The sequence below is a fragment of the Planococcus citri genome, chromosome 5, assembly GCF_950023065.1.
Source record: "Planococcus citri chromosome 5, ihPlaCitr1.1, whole genome shotgun sequence".
In the NCBI taxonomy this organism is placed as follows: Eukaryota; Metazoa; Arthropoda; class Insecta; order Hemiptera; family Pseudococcidae; genus Planococcus; species Planococcus citri.
In genome coordinates, this window is record NC_088681.1 from 65,828,477 (window position 1) to 65,848,922 (window position 20,446).

The 20,446-nt window shown below is 34.0% G+C and overlaps 1 protein-coding gene across 3 annotated transcripts in view; it reads left to right on the top strand.

Moving 5' to 3' along the window:
* Window positions 1–20,446, top strand: part of LOC135848253 (uncharacterized) — a 260,195-nt gene that overhangs the window by 195,900 nt on the left and 43,849 nt on the right. The window contains exon 4 of one of the 3 annotated variants that reach the window (XM_065368099.1): window positions 15,798–17,991. The exons of 1 other annotated variant lie outside the window; for it this stretch is intronic. In XM_065368099.1, the coding sequence (XP_065224171.1) occupies window positions 15,834–17,780 (1,947 nt within the window). In that variant the 5' untranslated portion in view covers window positions 15,798–15,833 and the 3' untranslated portion in view covers window positions 17,781–17,991. Of the gene's footprint in view, window positions 1–1,521; window positions 3,675–15,797; window positions 17,992–20,446 lie in introns of those variants that run through there. One more of the 3 variants, XM_065368096.1, reaches the window with a different exon arrangement.

Here is a 20,446-nt window from a genome sequence, read left to right on the forward strand (position 1 = left end):
TCCCTTGATTATATATTACATTACGAAGTAATACATAATCAAGGATTACATCTAGGTAGTGCATAAGTGAATCAACCATGTCACAGTAATGAGAATTTTTGAAACTCTCACTGCTTCAAAATAATAATTGTTTTTCAGTGTTTTCATATTTTCCAAATTACAATAGGTATTTCAGAATAATTTATAAGCTTGTATTGCTTCTAAATTAAGAAATTTCTAGTTGTTTTTCATAGTTTGCATTGTTTTAAAATTTACAAAATTTCAAATCAATTTCCCGAATTCCCCATCGCTACAATTTCATAAAGTTTTCAATAAATTTTCAGAATTTTGCATTGCTGCTGAGTTAGGAAATTTGCAATCAATTTTTAGAATTCACATTGCCTCTAAATAGTCAAATTTTGAATAATTTTTCATAATTCTTATTGTCTTTAAATTAAAAAATTTCAAATTCAATTTTCAAGTTCATATTATCCACAAATTGTAAAACGTTTACTCAATTTTTGGAATTTACATTGCCTCCAATTTTCCAGAATTCTCATCTTGTTCATAAATATTACAATACTTCTTTCATATAATTTTCAAGTTCACATTATCTGCAACTTACAGAACTTTTAATCAATTTTTGGAATTCTCAGCGTCTCTAAATACAAATTTTCATATTATTTTTTTTTAGAATTTCCATTGTCTTCAAATTTATAAATTTTCAAACCAATTTTCAGAACTTGCTTTTTATTCTAAATTAAGAATTAAATCTTATAAAATATGTTAAGAATTTGAATTGCCTCTAAATTACACGAAAAAAAATATGGGTAATTTTTGCAAAAATATTTAACTAAAAATACTGGTATTTAGAACAATTAAGTACCAGATCTCATTCAATAATTTTTACTGTAATCCTATAGTAAAAATTATCATTTTAATAAATTTTACTATAGGTACCAATAGTAAAAATCATTTTGTTTTAATAATTTCTACTAAATCATGATAATAAAAATTACATGTTTCAATTGTACATGTTCAATTTTTTTTTCTTATTTTCAAATTATTTGAAGTATCAGTTGTAATATGAAGGAAAAGAAAATTATTCTGTTTAGCTTGATATTCCCAATACTATTTTTTTAATTTTTATCAAGCGAATGCAATTAGAAATCTACTTACTAGTTACTCCCAAGGAAAAATGCTTGAATCTGATTACGTCTGGTGAGAAAGACATTTTAAAATCCGATCCAGCCAGAAAATTACTTATGATCAAATAAAACCACCAGCTGTTGTAGAATCAGCAAAAAAAATGGTCCAGGCGATGTTCTGATCTGATCTGATCTGATCCAGTCGAATATGTAATCAAACAGGTCTTTGGTCTAAACACAGCTGATAATGTTTAATTAAACAGGTTTAAGCGGATCTAATGAGATATATCAGATTGAATAATAATTTCTTCTTGATTATAGATATGATACGTTTTGAATTTTTTGAGTAGGTACTCATTCCTCATCATTAATTTGACTATTATTCGGATTCCAGGTGTGCATTGAAATTGAACGGAGTCAAGAACCAGAAATGGCTGAAATACCATCCGACCAGGACCACGTCTATGATGCTACTCAATCTACTCTTGTAACCCTAAAAGAATTATCAACGATCGCCGTTGCCCTGAAAATATGGCACTGCGAGATAAATAAATATCGAACGAACGACGAATTGGAAAAATTCAGTCCAGAAAAACTACAAATTTCATTAAAGGCAAAAAATCCTGACTTACCAACCACGATCGATACCATGATCAGAAAATATGTTTCAGAGCTAGCACTTTCAATAGATAACTGGCTGAAAGAGCATCACAAAAGAGCACTTTCTTTCCATTACGGCCATCGAAACTATATTTTGGAAGATTTCGATGACTTCGTATGGGATTACGAAGGCGATATTGATTATACAAAGACAGCCGAACGTATGATGCGTTGCGATAAATTTGGCGATGTCGAGAAATTTAAAATAGCGTGTACATATTTTCTCGAGGACGATATCAGACGAATTTGGCCATCTATACGCAAAAAGATAGGCTTGGATTGTATTAATTTTCGCGATTGCCCCGAATTGTATTATTGGATTTGCTGCCTTACAAATGAATTGAATAAGATACCAATCACCGACGACGCGGGAAATAGTACTGTCGATGAAGAAATGCTAGACCATTGCATGCCTTATAATAGATCATCGGTAGAATATTTTTGGAATCGCGTACCTTACGGAAAGCTAGTTCGAAAAGCTTGGCGACTTGATATGCGTGAAATCGTAAACTTTATTAAATTCATTTTACCGAAATGCGATCACCATCAGTTTGATGAACTTGTCAATAAGCATAGTGGTTGGTATCTGATGCAAGATCTGTTACAAGTAGAACACCGTTGTGTTAATGAAAAATTGATAGGTCAAGCTTGGATGCGCTTAAGAAACATCATCAACGCACATAATTTTGTCAAACTAGTCGTGGGTATGTTTAAATTTTATGAGCGGCGAGTGATGTACTCGTCTGATAAGCAATATTCTGAGAATTGGTTATGTCTATGTCGTGAAATATGGCACAGTGCTCCGCATGGTTTGAGGCGATCGGCAATTGACGAAATATCATACTTATTCTATCGTGCAATTAATAATCGTGATTTTTCATTTGATTTCGAGGCCTTATTGACTGCGCTTACGTGCGCAACTTTCGAGGAGAGAAGCTTATTTTGGGAGAGGTGTTGGCGTGATTTGATCGAACGCAAATATACGAGTACCAAAGAATTGCAGCAAATGATGGAAACGTGTTTCGAAAACGGCGATGCAATTATTCAATACAAAGAGGACGTTATGGCAACTTGTGAATATGTACAGCTTCATTGCGACGTGTTATTGTTTGAGTCGGATTTTGACAAATTGAATGATTTTGTGAATTTTTGCTTTCCTAACGAAGACACAGCGAGACCCTTCAAACAGAAAATTCTAAAGTCGAATTTCCTCCGTAAAATCCCTGTTTTTCTAGAAACGTATTTTGGTCAAGCAACACAATTTAACAAGTTCATCAACGATGCTTATAACAACACTACTCGCGCAACGAATTTTAAAAATAATCTGTTGTCTCTGCCTGTAATTCGATGTTTTACACCTAAATGGTGGGGTCTTTGCAGTCAAATCTCATGGTCTAAGCAGTTGACTGCATTCATGGAATTTATCGAAACGTTTGCTTCAACCGAACGGCAGCTGAAAAAGATAAAAATGCTGGTGATTGATCATTGGAAGGAAAATGGATTTATTGTTGATTACGCCAGTAAATTTACTCGCGGATGTTCCCGTTCCCTTGATCAGTTTTTGCTGTGGTGTTTGGGAAGCGATGAAGAAGCTGGAAAATTTAAGCAAGCCTATACTCTACGCTGGTATTCGAGAATTGATGCTCGGTACTTCGATAAGAGACGGTTCGCTGGCTTTCATGATTTTTTGTTGTGGTGTTTGGGAAGTGATGAAGAAGTTGTAAAATTCAAGAAAGCCCATATTGGAGGCCCCGTCACTCTGGCTTCAATGTTTTATTATCCCTTTGAATAATTATAATTATACCTATAGATGAATTCTTATTATTGTTGATCGCTATGGTGTTCTTAATAGTACGTACCTACTTAAATAAAGTTGATTCAATTCATGCTGCATTGTAGGTACTTATTTGTTGATAATTATTCACCAATGAACCTTTTTCAAGTGTTCGACCTTGACCTTTGATTAAAATCTCCAGAGTGATTCAAAGGTTACATTCCCACAGTTGAAAGCGAGCCCAAATATGATCCAGAAACACCTAGATACATATTAATAGAGTGTCTACTGGCACGAAAAAGGCACGAAAGCGCGAAAATAGTGGTAGAAATTTCTTCAAAAAGCACAAAAATTTCTGAAAAATTGATGCCATTATCAAAATTTTTCGTCGTTTCCGATTTTTATGCAACTTCTTCTGTTCCATATGTTTTTTGAATTATAAATTTTCAAATGCTGTCTGCATTAAATTTCCTAGAAAATTATATTCTTTAAAGCTGAAAACTTAACGTCTGAAAAACTGATTCTCATTTCAAAAATAATGTTTTTTAGAATCATTTTTCGACCAATTTACCGCATAAGCTGAAACTTGAAGCGTCAAGAACTTGAAGAATGAAATTTGGAAATGTCTTATTTGCTTTGTGTTGAGGAAAAATTATGTTAGGTACCCATAAACTTGGAAATTTGCTGAGAGTGGAATCAAAATCAGTTTGTTACGATACCTTTCAAAAATTGAATTTTCTTCTACTGCGAGCCAAAATTCGAATTTTCTCTCTGGTTTCTCCAATTTTTTGCCTAGGTATACTTAATGGTTTAAGAAAATATACAAAAGAATTTTTTTTAATTACAAGTTTTCTTTTGCCCACTTTTCGCTTAAGCCACTAGGCTTTTTTCAAATTTTCTGAAAAATGGTTGTTCAAGAACAAAGTTATTGTTTAACAAAATCTTGAATGAAGAAAACATTTTTTTTTTCATCATTTTTGAACGTTTCGCATAATTTGAGCGAAAATCTCTCTGTTGTGAGAAGTATTATTAGTAGTAGAGAGTCCATTTTTTTTTTTAGATCATTAGAAAAATGATAGAAGTGCTCTACTTCAGAACACATTTTATCTATGTATATTTTGGCCTGTAAGTATTGATTTACTTCCTTAATGATCAATTGACCATCCAAATTTCAGAAAATGTGTGAAAATTCCAAACTTAAAATAAAGTACATGATGATGTTTATTATTTGTTTATTATTATTATTATTTTTTTTTTGGAGAAAAGATATCATAATTTTGGTCTGTCTACACGATTACTTGGAACCTCCACTCCTCCAGCGATTTTTCAACTTTCTCCGGAAGTTTCAAATCACTTTGGAGGGGTCAAAAATAAACTTCGGAACTCCTAACATTGGTCAGTGCTGGGGGGGGGGGGGGGTTGTTAACCTAAAATTCCAGGAGTCGAGTTCAAAAGCGACTTTTTAACCAATTTGTAAACTCCAGAAAATGTGAAAAAAATCAAATCTTCAAAAGAGTCCATACTGAGCGATTTTTTTCCAGCAAGATGTTCTCACTATCACTATCACATGTTTTCGTTTTGGTGGTTTTAAGCCCTGTTTTAAAGATCTGGTTTCTGGTATCCTACCTTCATTTAGCATAAGAACACTTTGAAAAATAAAACCTTAAAGAGGAAATATTTCAATGTTTGGAAAACATTTTCAGGTATAACCTTTCATTAAAGTTGATGTGGAGGTGAAAGGATGCGTCCAAAAAAATTTCACAATAACGAAGTTGTAGAGAATTAAATTTCCAATCGACATAATGTCGTTAGTTTTTTTCTAGAGCGCTTAGTTTTTGAGTTTTTCTCAAAAAACTAAAATTTCATTGTATATATCTATGTATGTGCAAATTCATTTTTCTGAAAAGAGATCAATTTTAAAAAAAATTTCCATTTGGTACAAACCAGTGATGGTTAGTTACCGGTAATTTATAATTGGGTAACTTACCAGTAACTTACCGGTAAGTTACCGGTAATTTAAGTAACTTATAAATTTTCACTGAAATGGTTCTGAACATCAGAATTGAGATGAAGGTTACCTTGAAATTATCCATAACATCCAACAACTGACAGAAATGGGTAGGGACTTGTGTAGATGTCCCATTTTTGCGCCTTTGGGCTTGGGCAATGAGAAAATTGCTGCCCCTTCCTTGCTTTCAATTACCAAAAAATTCCTAATCAGAATTCAGAGTGCACCAGCATTTTCTATTACAAAAAGAGAACTGAGAAGAGAACTGCATTAACCAGTTGTAAGAATTACATCAAGGCAAAAAAAAAATTACGTTTTCTCAATCTCAATTCTCAACACCAACCATTTCTCAAGTTGAAGTTCAAACTACAGAGCAATGGAGCATTCAAATTTCAAATCAACCAAAAAAAAAACGAACGATTTTGAAGATTTGTAATAGGTACCTATCTAGGTATTGAAGTAGTCAAGTAATACAGTGTGCTTTGTATCAAGTTCAAGAGGTTCAACAAAATTAAAATTTACAGCTTTATTTTACCTCACAATTCAATTCATTTTTTTTTGATTTTACAATTTATTATTTATAGGCCCTCTCACAAGAAGTAGGTATGTACCTACTCTCTAAATTTGAAACAGTCAAATTTCACTGTTAAGTGTTAAGAAGGCAAATCCAAAATGTCATCACTGAAATAAAAAATAAACAGTGAAAAAGTACCTACTGCAAAAGTCAGTTATTTAAAATTTTTTGCTGCTGACCAAGCTGATCACAGTAGTTTTTGACTTTTTGACTGATCAACACAGTACCTACCTACCTACCTACCTACCTACCTAAATAAATAATAAAATTCATTTTTGACTGATCAGTTCAGTAAATAATTCACGTTTGAATTTTGATTTGACTGATCAGATCAGAAAATTATTTACTGAAAAATTAAAATCCAGTCAAAAACTATGGTTTGTAAGAAGCCAGAATGTTGTCATACCCTACTGTTGAGTGCTACACAGTAAAATTTGACTCTTTTAAATTTAGAGAGTACAAATTGTAATTTGTTGTATCTAGACAGCTACAGCAGTACATGCAAACATCAAAAATTACTCATGTCAACATTTCTGTTGAAAATTTATAAATTACCACGGTAACTTATGGTAATTTATGTCATGGTAACTTTCCGGTAACTTACCGGTAAGTTCTCGGGTAAGTTACCGCGGTAAGTTTCCATGCATCTCTGGTACAAACCAATAAAAAATACACTTCTTGTGACTATTTCTAATTCTAACTGAAAAAAATTCAAAACAATCAAAACTGTTTGTTAACACTTTGTATGTACGAAATTTGCTCAAAAAAGGTGGAGTTTTTTGAGATGTATCCTTATAACTCCAAACAACTTGCAATGTTGTTGGGATTTTGAGTTAGGGCATTGGCGTTTTTTACAAGATCTAGATAATGTACCCAACTCGAAGTGTAAATTTTGGTTGAGGGGGGTCATACAAACCCCAAAAATGCAAAAACGTCAAAATAATTTTTTTTTGAGATGTAAAAATTTATTATTATTACCCTCAAGGTGCGATATTATCTCATCAGATAATCATTTCTTTAGTGGAGGTTATAGATATGATGCATGTTCGAATTTATCCAATTTAGTAACCTGAACAGACGTTTTGTACCTTTTGAGTACCATAGGTAGAGTAAGTGGTAGTAAAATGGACCCCCAGTAGTTTTGGTGATATCAACTAGCGCAACCTGGTGAGAAATGACAGAAACTAGTGTTATTTGTACCACGTAGGCAGGTACTTCATTTTAGGTGGCCATCACTCATTATTTCTGACTTTCGAAGTGATAAGTGATAAGGCAGTTTGTTTGAAATGTGTGTGTTAGTGTGTTTCTCATTTTTAATAAAAAATTAAACATTTTGATTTGAATGCAGATTATATTTTTCTTAATTTATTCCTTGCTGAATGATAACTTGAGTTAAGTAGTACATACTTTTAGCTTTATTTTCATCTATTGGACATATTTTTTTGGCTCGAGCTTTCATACTGAAATTCATCTGTAATGTATTTGTATATGTCATACTTTGTGAGGTAGTATAAAATGGACCACAACAACAATTCCTGTTTTTCGATTTGATTTAGGCAATTGCGAGGTAATTTGATTTAGTCTTCCTAAACTAGACATATTTACCTATCGTTTAAGCCCTCGATGACCAAAAATGGTCAATTTGGTGAAGAGTAATCACAAAAATGAAAAAAGCGAAGGTGCTCCATTGTTCTTTTTAAAGTTTCTTTTGCCGTGGTCCATTTTACTACCCCACAAAGTCAGACCCCCTTTTTTGATACCTTCGCCAAAATGAAAATTGTCCCACCTGTATAAAAATTGTGAGGTAGTTTTATTAAAAATATTAATAAACTAGACACATGTACCTACTTATCTATAATTTAAGCCCTCGATGGCCAAAAATGGTCAATTTGGTGAAAATTAATCTCAAAAAAGGCTTAGGTGGTTCATTTTACTACCACTTACTCTACTCACTCATTCCTCATCATTAATTTGACTTTTACGATTCCAGGTGTGCGTTGAAATCGGACCGAGTCAAGAACCAGAAATGGCTGAAATACCATCCGACCAGGACCACGTCTATGATGCTACTCAATCTACTCTCGTAACCCTGAAAGAATTATCAGCTATCGCCGTTGCTCTGAAAATATGGCGCTGCGAAATGAATAAATATCGAACGAATGACGAATTGGAAAAATTCAGTTCAGAAAAACTACGAATTTCATTAAAGGCAAAAAATCCTGATTTACCAACAGTGATCGACACCATGATCAAAAAATATGTTTCAGAGCTAGCACTTTCAATAGATAACTGGCTGAAAGAGCATCACAAAAGAGTACTACTTTTTCATTACGGTCATCGAAACTATGTTTTGGAAGATTTCGATGACTTTGTATGCGATTACGAGGGCGCAATTGATTATGCTAAGACAGCCGAACGCATGATGCGTTCTGATAGATTCGGCAAGACCAAGAAATTCAAAATAGCGTGCGCATATTTCCTCGAAGACTATATCAGACGAATGTGGCCTTCTGTATGCAAAAAGATAGGCTTGGATTGTATTAATTTTCGCGATTGCCCCGAATTATATTATTGGATTTGCTGCCTTACTAATGAATTAAATAAGATACCAATCACCGACGGTGCGCGAAATACTACTGTCGATGAAGAAATGCTAGACCATTGCATGCCTTATAATAGGTCATCGGTAGAATATTTTTGGAATCGTGTACCTCTCCAAAACCAAGTTGGAAAAGCTATGCGATTTCTTAGGCGTGAAAATTTGGTGGATCTTATTAAATTCATTTTACCAAAATTCGATGACCATCAGCTTCATGAATTTGTCAATTGGTGTGGAGGTTGGTGTCTGATGCGAGATCTGTTACGATTAGAACGCCGTTGTGTTAATGAAAAATTGATAGGTCAAGCTTGGATTCCCATGAGAAATGTTATCAACGTACGTAGTTTATCCAAACTGGTCATCGGTATGTTTGAATTTTATAACGAAAGATTGCGACCGATATTGAATGAGAATCGGTATTTAGAGAATTGGGTTCATCTATGTCGTGAAATATGGCACAGTGCTCCGCATGGTTTGAGGCGATCGGCAATTGAGAAAATATCATCCAACTTCAGGCGTTCAATTAATATTGGTTTTGCTTTCGAGTCCCTATTGACTGCGCTTATGTGCGCAACCTTCGAGGAGAGAAGATTTTTTTGGGATTGGTGCTGGACTGATTTGATCGAATGCAAAAATACCGAAGAATTGCAGCAAACAATGGACATTTGTTTCGAAAACGGCGATGCAATTATACAATACAAAGAGAACGTTATGGCAACTTCTGAATATGTACAGTGTCACTGCGACGTGTTATTGTCCAAGCCGGATTTTGAAAAATTGAACGATTTTGTGAATTTTTGCTTTCTTAACGAAGACACAGCGAGACCTTTCAAGCAGAAATTGCTAGAGTCAAATTTCCTCCATAAAAACCCTATTTTTGAAGATAGTCATTTTGGCCAAGCAACGCAATTCAACAAGTTCATCAACGATGCTTATAACAACACTACTCTTGCAACAAAATTTAAAAGTCATCTGATGTCTATCCCTATAATTCGATGTTTTACACTTTGTGATGAGCGGATATGCCCTGACCGCCTACGCGTTGCTTAATGTAATTTCCCCTCAACGCAGTTTTATGATCTTGCCGGCCTTAGGCAAGATTATGCGAATCTTACTGTAGGGGCGTGATCAAGGCTATCGTGCGACAATTCTGTCGAAGCAGAGGCTTAGCTCCTGCTTCGTATTCTCTAGAAAAATCAGTCTTAAAAGTAACGAGTTCGCGATAGTTCCTCTTAAGCTCACCTAACCAGCTAAATAGATGACCAGGGAGCCCTGCCTAGGCTCTCTGGAAGTCAAACATTGAAGTACCCATCTCTGGATGGTGATTTTGAACTTATAACATGTCCGTCGTTAATTTCCTGCGTACGGATATGGTACTATTTTATATAACGCGATCGTCGTTAATTTCCCGCGTACGATCGTGGTACTTTTTTAGTCACTGGTATTGATTTATCCGGAAATCATACCTTTGTCTCTACAAAAATGGATCTCCGACCCAGACCTGCCGAAGCGACTATTATTGGGGTCGCCAGGGAGAGGCAGGCAATGTGAACATGCAAAACAGAAGTGTACTCAGACCAACCTAGGTAATCGTGTATCCTTTTATTCAGGGTTACGTGCACCCTTAATTTATCTAATTACGTTAAAATTATATCTTACGTAATTGTATTAATTGGTAGATGACGATGTGTTAATCATTTACCAATTGATCTATTTGTACCTTAGAAGCTGTTGTAATTTGCCTATATGTGTACTTTAATTTATCCCCTAAACCAATCTTCCGAGCCTAGCTTGCTAGCTTGCGTGCGTTGTACTTTGCCGCCTAATCTTGGCCGGTTAGGCATGCCATTGTATCGTCATGGCAAAACAGAATAATTTACGTTTTGACCCTTTGTAAATTATTTGGTATAATCTGCTCATTTTTGTATATATTTCTTGATTAAAATAATTATACATAAATGCTCCTTTCGTTATCATTTCATTGAACCCTAAAAGGTAACTAAAGGATTGTTCTTAAGTGAATAGTGTAGTTTGATTGACTAAAGTCTCTCCATCTTGAGCTAATCAGGCGTCTAAGAAAGATTTTCTCTCTTAACGAATATTTCTTAGAATTAGCCTAACACAAAATTATAGGAATTTCTCTCATACTCGATCATATTCATCCTCACTACCTAAACTAGTCATTCCTACTTTCACTATTATAACTTCATTGGGGTATTCTCAGTCAAAGCCCATGGCCTAAGCAGTCAAATGAATTCATGGAATTTATCGAAACGTTTGTTTCAACCGAACGAAAGCTGAAAAGGATAAAAATGCTGCTGATTAATCATTGGAAGAAAAATGAATTTATTGTTACTTACGCCCGTCATTATCGTTTTCGTCACGAATGTTCCCGTTCCGTAGATCAGTTTTTGTTGTGGTGTTTGGAAAGTGACGAAGAAGTTGGAAAATTTAAGCAAGCCTATGCCCTACGCTGGTGTACGGGAACTGATGCCCAGTGCTTCGCTAGAAGTCGCGTACTATTCCCTGACTTCGATAAGTTCTTGTTGTGGTGTTTGGGAAGTGATGAGGAAGTTGTAAAATTTAAGCAAACCCATTTCCGAGGCTCCATCACTCGGGCTTAATATCGATGTCGAATATTTTGAGCAATTTGGATTGATTAAACTAACATGAAAAAGTTATTGTGCTTACACAATTAGATGTTTATTTTTAATTATTTATGATCCTTTTGAATACATATAATGATGAATTCCCATTATTTTTAGATCTCTATTGTGTTTTTAGTATATCTGTGTACCTATGTACCTACCTAAGTAAAGTTGATTCAATTCATGCTGCGTTATATTTGTTGATAATTATTCACCAATTGAACTTTTTTGAAGTATTCGACCTTGACCTTTGATTGAAGTCGCCACAGTGATTCAGTGGTTACATTTCATCGGTTGAAAGCGAGTCAAAATACTATCCAGAAACACCTAGGGCCCTACATATTAATAGTGTGTCTACTACATAGCACGGAAAAGGCACGAAATCGCGAAAATATTATCTGCAGTCTCTTCAGAAAGCATAAAAGTTTCCAAAAAATTGGCATCATTATCAAAATTTTCGGTGTTTCCAATTTTTATTCAATTTCTTCTGCTCCATATGTGTTGAATTATAAATTTTCAAAGGGGAATATACTATTATTGGCACGACAGAAAAAAATGATTTGAACGACAAAATAGGGTATTTCAACGACAATAATAATTGTTAACGACGGTTCAGCACGACAATTTAGGTAATACGAACGAAAATTCGATTTCATATAACAACGAAAGAAATATACTTACCTAATCCACATCCGAATACAATTTTTAGGCCAAAAAAATTATTGCCTGGAAAAATGAATGATTCCCCGACAAACAAAATTTTCGAAAAAACTCGTTCTTAAAGTTGAGTTCAAAAAAGTTTTGCTTTTCAAAAAAATTTGATTTCTTGCAGAAATGGTTAAAAATTATGAAGAAGTTAACTTAGGTATGTTTTGTGAAGCAGGGTTTTTTTTGGTCAAAATTTTCAAAAGTTTTCAAGAATAAGTCTTTCTTTTTTCCAGAATTACCAAATAAATTTTGCTTTTTACAAATCGCAAAAAATCCTGTTTTTTTCAATAACTGCAATATGTTTTTTATTTTTTGAAAAAATTTTCCTTTCATGTTTTTTTTGTGTGAAATTCCAAAAAAATAAGTAAGTAGTCCAAATTGCTAAAAATTAATGGAAAGTTGTACTATTTTCTTTTTTTTTTTTTTTGGTCAAAACCACCAAAAAGATCTTTTGCTTTTCATCGAAACTTTGCCAAAATAACTGTCAAAAAATCTTACTTTTCGTTAAAACTGCCCTAAATGTGTTTAAAATTTCTCTGATGAAAGTTTTCAATCCTCCAAATTACTCCCATCTCCTCCTATTGTCCAAAAGAGCAAAAAAGCACTACTTTTGTGCTGTCGATGAACTGTTGTTTTTTTTGACGTGCTATTTATCAATTTTTGTACGTGTAGCTCGTATTTTTCACGTCGTCCATTATAAATGTGTGAAAATTCCTAACCTAAAATGAAGTAGATACGTAATAAAGTTTATTATTATTATTATTTTTTTTTTTTTTTGGCAAGATATCAACATTCTGATATTTTTACACGATTACTTGAAGCCTCCGCAGCGATTCTTCAATTCTCTCTGTAATTTCCAAATTCCTTTGGAGGGGTCAAAAATATACTTCGGAACTCCTAACTTTAGTAAGTGCTTATTTTGGAAGGTTGTTTACCTAAAATTCCAGGAGTCGAGTTCAAAAGCAAAATTTTGACCAATTTGTAAATTCCAAAAAAAAAAAGAAAAAATCAAATCTTCAAAAAAATCCATATTATATAGAGCGATTTTTACAGCAAAATGTTCTCACTATCACGTGACCCGAAAACAATTGTAATTTGATGATTTTGGAGCTTCCAGCAATTTTTAAAATTTTTCCAAAAATTTCAAATCATGTAGGAGTGGTCCAAAATGAATTCTAAAACATATCCCTGCGGTCGGTCTTTTAGAGCGATTTTGAATTTTAAATGAAATTTGAGAATAATTGTATCCTTCCCCCCCCCCCCCCCCTTCAATCATCTGGAACAACTTTTCTCTTAAAGGTGGCATCCTAAGCCTAGGAACATTTTGAAGCAAACTTGTCAAAAAAAAAAGTATGCGTTGTAAGATTTTGCTTTCTAACATGATATTTGCACAAAATACCTATGTTTGTCTTATTGCCATGTTTAAATTTTTTTCTTCAAAAGCTTACAAATTTGCAATATTTTAAAATTTTTCAATGTTTTTTGATGATTTTTTTTTTGAAAAAGAAAAATTGGCAGTTATTTTCAAATTATTTGAAGTATTAGCTTGTTAAATATGAAGCAAATAAGAAAATTCTGTTTAGCTTGATATTCCCAACATTATTCTTATTTTTATCATGTGAATGCAATTCGAAATCTAAGTACTTACACCCAAGAGAAAATGCTTGGATATGATTAAGTCCGGTGAGATTTTGTTGGATGTAAGATATTTTAAAATTCGATCCGGCCTGATAATTATACTTATATGATTAAATAAAGCCTCTAAAAAATCTTTCAAAACTGGCACATTATCTTTTAGACACAAAATTGTCTTTTATAGTTTAAATTATTATGTAGGTACCTATTTATGAACTCACGAAATAACCTAAAAGGTTGAAGTGAGTATAATTTCAAATAAACAACAAAGCCACCAGCTGTTGTAGAATCAGCAAAGAAATAAATGGGCCCGAGGATGTTCGGATCTGATCTGATCTGATCTGATCCAGTGAAATATGTGATCAAACAGGTCTTTATTGGTCTAGACACTGCTGATAATAATCAATCAGGTTTATGCGGATCTAATGAGATATTATCATATCAGGTAATCATTTCTTCCTGGTTAAAAATACCTATGATCAGGGCTTTTTTGTGGGGGGACGCAGGGGGACGCCGTCCCTCCAAAGAAAAGTTCGAAATTATCAACAAATTTCCATAAAAACTAAAAAAAATGAACAAATTTGAAAAAAATGAATAAATTTTGGTAACTTTTTTTAAAAATGTTGAATTATTGGAATAGTAAAGTGCGAAAACGAGATCAGAATTACGATGTAAAATTCGTAAATCTAAAATTTAGCATTCAAGTTTGCACCTCAGTACTTATCTTGCACGCCGGGGAGCCCGCTAAAGAATTATTGCACCCCCCCCCCCCCGTCGATCCTCTGGGACAATTTTTTCCTTAAAGGGGGAGTCCTGAAGAACATTTCTAGCCCTTGTACTTGAAAAAAAGTGACCCTACTTACAAAATGGCGGCCATTTTGATTGACAGATCAGCCGAAATCGCAGATTTTGCGTTCCAGCATAGGCCTTGCACGAAATTTTTTAAACTTTACAAAAGTAGATCGAAAGATCAGGCAACAATTTTTCACCTGTCAAAATTTCAAGTGCTAAAGTGCATTTTTAGATTTTTGGTGAATTTTTGAAAATCAAATTCAGGCCAAAAATGAGAGAAAAAATCAAAATGTTATCAAATTGACCAAGAAAGCTGAAATTTGGGATATACCCTATTTTCGACATGCCAAGTCGATTGGATACTGTTCAAACCATTTTGAGCAGTTTTGGAGCCTCCAGAAAATTTTTGAAACTCGAAATTTCCACAAAATTTCATCAAAATGGAGTTGGAAAGCTGAAATTTATTCTGCAAACTAATTTCAATGCGCTACGAAGTACTACAGGTAAATTTCAAGTCGTTTTGGAGCCTCCAGCGATTTTTTTAAAATTCTGGAGCCTCCAGCAGATTTTTCAAGCTTTAAATTTTTACAAAATTTCATCTATGGAGATGGAAAGCTGAAATTTATTTCGCAGACATAATTTCAATGCGATATGAAGTCGACTACATGGTGGTTTCAAATGGTTTTGAAACATCCAGCTATTTTTTGAGAATTTCAATTTTCCAAAAAACGCCATACGACCTTTCAAAAAGTCGCTGGAGGCTCCAAAACGACTTGAAATCCACCAGCAGTCGACTTCGTAGCGTATTGAAATTAGTTTGCTGAATGAATTTCGACTTTCCATCTCCGTCGAGTTACAAAAAATCTACTAGAGGCTCCAGTAAATTTTCAAAAAGTCGCTGGAGGCTCCAAAATGACTTGAACCCACCTGAAGTCGTCTTCATAAGGTGTTAAAATTGGAGTGTAGAGTAAATTTCAGCTTTTCATCTCCATTTGATGAAATTTTGTAAAAATTCAAAGTTTGAAACTTCGATTTTTCTCTCTCAAAAATTCAAATTATGTACAGTGGCAGGGAGGGGAGGGGGTGGTATGAAAATTAGGGGCTTGCAACTTTAATTTAGCGTCCCCCTCAGAAAAGAAATACAAATAAAGGCCAGCCTATGATGCATGTTCGAATTATCGAATTTATCCAATTTGATAACCTGAGTAGACATTTTGAATCTTTTGAGTAGGTACTCATTCCTCATCATTAATTTGACTATTACGATTCCAGGTGTGCATTGAAATCGAACCGAGTCAAGAAGCAGAAATGGCTGAAATAACACCCGACCACGTCTATGATGCTGCTCAATCTACTCTCGTAACCCTGAAAGAATTATCAGCGATAGCCGTTGCTCTGAAAATATGGAACTGCGAAATGAATAAATATCGAACGAATGACAAATTGGAAGAATTCAATTCAAAAAAACTACCAATATTAGGAACAAAAAATCCTGATTTACCAACTGCCATCGATACCATGATCAGAAAATATGCTTCAGAATTTGGACTTTCAGTAGACAAGTGGCTGAAACGGCATCACAAAAGAGTACTGCATTGTCATTACAGTCATCCAAACTATATTTTGGAACACTTCGATGACTTTGTATGCGATTACGACGGCGCTATTGATTATATTAGGACAGCCGAACGTATGATGTGTTGCGATAAATTTGGCCAAGTCGAGAAATTTAAAATATCTTGTACATATTTTTTCGAAGACAATGTCAGACGAATTTGGCCATTTATACGCAAAAATATAGGCTTGGGCTGTATTCATTTTCGCGATTGCCCCGAATTATATTATTGGATTTGCTGCCTTAGAAATGAATTAAATAAGATACCAATCAACCGCAATGCGGGAAATAATACTGTCGACGAAGAAATGCTAGACAATTGCATGCCTTACAATAGATCATCTGTAGAATATTTTTGGAATCGTATACCTTACCAAAGCCAAGTTCGAAAAGCTTTGCAACTTCATAAGCGTGGAACGGTAACATTTATTAAATTCACTTTACCGAAATTCGATGCTCAACAGCTCGATGAATTTGTCAATAACGAAGATTGTGATCTGATGCACACTCTGTTGAAACATGAGCGTCTTAATGAAAGATTTATAGCTCAAGCTTGGATGCGCATAAGAAATATAATCAACGAGCGTAATTTTACCAAACTAGTCGTGGATATGTTTGAATTTTATAAGGGTAAACTGCGACCTGGAGCGATGGATAAGAATCAATTGTCTGAAAATTGGGTTCATCTATGTCGTGAAATATGGTGCAGTGCTCCGCATGATTTGAGGAGATCGGCCATTGAGAATATATCATCCGACTTCTGGCGTGCAATTAGTCGTGATTTTTCTTCCGAGTCCTTATTGATTGTGCTTACGTGGGCAACTACCGAGGAGAGAAGCTTATTTTGGAGTAAGTGCTGGCCCAATTTAATCGAATGCAAAAATACCCAAGAATTGCACCAAATTATGGAAATATGTTTCGAAAACGGCGATGCAATTATTCAATACAAAGAGAACGTTATGGCATCTAGCGAACATCTACAGAATCTCTGCCGCGGGTTATTGTCTGAGCCGGATTTTGAAAAATTGAATGATTTTGTGAATTTTTGTTTTCCTAACGAAGATGCAGCGAGACTTTTCAAGGTTCAGTCGCTAGAGTCAAATTTCCTCCGTAGAAACCCCGTTTTTGAAGAAAACCATATTGTTCAAGCAACACAATTCAATAAGTTCATCAACGATACCTATAACAACACTACTCTCGCTACAAATTTCAAAAATCATCTGTTGTCTTTGCCTGGGATTCGTTGTTTTAGACCTCGGCCATGGCACAATAAGATCGAATTGTCTAAGCAGTTAATTGAATTCATGAAATTTATCGAAACATTTGTTTCAACCGAACGAAAGCTGAAAAGGATAAAAATGCTGGTAATTGATCATTGGAAGGAAGATGGATTTATTGTTCAGTTTTCTCGTTTTTTTGGTTTTAGCCACGAATGTGCTCGTTCCCTTGATCAGTTTTTGTTATGGTGTTTGGAAAGTGACGAAGAAGTTGGCAAATTTAAGCAAACATATGCCCTACGCTGGTGTACGGGAATCGATGCCCGGTACTTCGATGTAATTTTCCCTGACTTTGATCAGTTTTTGTTGTGGAATTTGGGAAGTGATGAGGAAGTTGTAAAATTTAAGCAAACCCATTTCTGAGGCTCGAACACTCACGCTTAATATCGATATAGAATATTTTGAGCAATTTGGATTGATTAAACTAACATGAAAAAGTTATTGTGCATACAATTAGATGTTTATTTTTAATGTTTTATGATCCTTTTGAATGTAGTTATAATGATGAATTCCTATTATTTTTTGATCGCTACTCTGTTTTTAGTACCGACCTAAGTAAAGTTGACTCGATTTGTACTGCGTTATATTTTTTAATAATTATTCATCAATGAACCTTTTTGAAGTGTTCAACCTTGACCTTTGGTTGAGGTCCTCAGAGTGATTCAAAGGTTACATTTCCACGATTGAAAGCGAGTCGAAATATGGTCCAGAAAAACTTTGTACTTACATATGAATAGAGTGTCTACCGGCACGAAAATGCGAAAATAGTATTGAAATTTCTTCAGAGCACACAAAAATTTCTAAAAAATTGACGTCATTATCAAAATTATCGTCGTTTCCAATTTTCATTCAATTTCCTCTTTTCCTTCACTTCTTGAATTATAAATTTTAAAAATGCTCTCTGCATTAAATTTTCTAGAAAACTACATCCTTTAAAGCTGAAGAATTAACGTCTGAAAAACCGATTCTCATGTCAATAAAATAATATTTTTAGAATCATTTTTCGACCAGCGTATCGTATAAGCTGAAACTTGAAGCGTCAAAACTTACTGAATGAACTTTGAAACGTCTTATTTGCTTTTGTGTTGTGGAAAATTATGCTACCTAAGTACTTATAAACTTGGAAATTCGCTGAGAATGGAATCAAAATCAGTGCATGTTTATCACCACGTTAGCAACCAACTTTTGAAATTCAATATTTTTTTACGAATTCAAGAGTTGGTTGCTGAAGTTCAAAGTTGTAAGTAAGAAAAGTGCACAATTTATCCAAAATTGTGAATTTCCCCTCTGGTTTTCTAAAATTGTTAACCATAAATGGTTCAAGAAAATAATACAGGAGAAACTATTTCAAATCACAAGTTTCCCTTTGCTCTCACTTCGCTTTGGTCACTCGGCTTTTTTTTTCAAATTTTCTGAAAAATGATTGTACAAGAACAATGAGACACTTAGTTTCACAAAATCTTTAGCAAGGAATAGTAAGTTTTCTTATCGAAAAAAATAAATTTTTCTTGAATTTTTTTTAACGTTTCTATATTAATTCGAGCGAAAATCTTTCTGTTGTGAGAATTATTATTTGTAGAGAGTCCATTTTCTACTCGTATTTCCTTAATGATCAATCAAGCATCCACATTCCAGAAAATGTGTAAAAATTCAAAACCTAAAATAGATTACATAATGAGAGCTTTTTTTTTTTTGGCAAGATATCATCTGGTGTGTTACACGATTACCTACTTGGAGCCTCCAGCGATTTTTCAATTTTCTCCGGGAATTTCAAATCGCTTTGAAGGGGCCAAAAATAAACTTTGGAAACTCAGTGCTTATTGGGTGCTCTGTCGACGTTCTAGGTTGTTGAACTACGAGTCAAATTCCAGGAGTCGAATTCAAAAGTGAATTTTTGACAAATTTGTAAATTCCAGAAAATAACTTGTAGGTAATTTTTTTTCTCGAAAATGAAAAAAAATGTAGGTCCAATTTTTGCTATGTTATTCTACATGAAAAAAACTACAACTGAGAATTTTTTCGGAATTTTTACTCACGGACATCATGGGTATTATGTATTTAAATTATAAGTTTTTAAATCGATTTTTTTAGGTATTTGAAAGTGGCAATACTGATTTTGACATCATTCGTCGTCTCGTCAATTACCCTCTCAAAGTACTACAATTTGAAAAAAAAATCAAAATTCTATACCACGTACAGTCGTACAACCTCAGCAATTTGCAACTAAAATTTTCCATTTTCGTTTCGGCCATTTTGGAGAACTTTGAAGCCCCACAGCTTGCGTAATTCGTCATCGTTTGATGACCTCTACACATCGCACTTCGGGATGTAGTATAAGTACCCCTTGCTATCATGGGATAGACTGTACTTACTACATGAATTCGAAGAGCTTACGTCAGAGAATAAATCTAGAGTGGGAAATGGAAAAGTTTATGACGCTAGGTACTTACCTACCTAGCGGCAGTATGTTTTTATTCGATGTAATAGTAAGAACGTGTGATATATGTTCGACCGTTTTTTTATCTTTTATTATTCAATTTGCAATGTAAAGTGTTTCTAATTCGAATGATTAATTAAACTATTTTTCAATGATCTAATATTTGTGTCGTGAAAGTTAATTTGCTCAAAGGAACATGTTTTTCTGATTGATTCAAGTATTGGATCTAATGGAGTAAGTCATATTTTCGAGTACACCGGCATGGCTGGGACTTGATCCCATGCCAGTTCCGGTCAGAATATAGGTCTTATTTCATAGTTAGGTTTAGAGATAGCCAAGGTAAATGGCTCCGTTAAAATCTGAGTACGAAATATCCAAGGTAATGGTTTAGTGGTTAGATTCAATTAGATAGTCTAGTTAAAGACTTAATAGGACCTAATTAATAAAATGAGATGATCTCGGAGTAGATCTATTAAGACAGTACCATCTATTTTCTCCCTTGAGGTTGAAATGTACGTAATTCTTAGCTAATTACAATTCGAATTATATAATTAGGACAAGTCCAAAACATGATTGTCGTTTTGATAGGCTC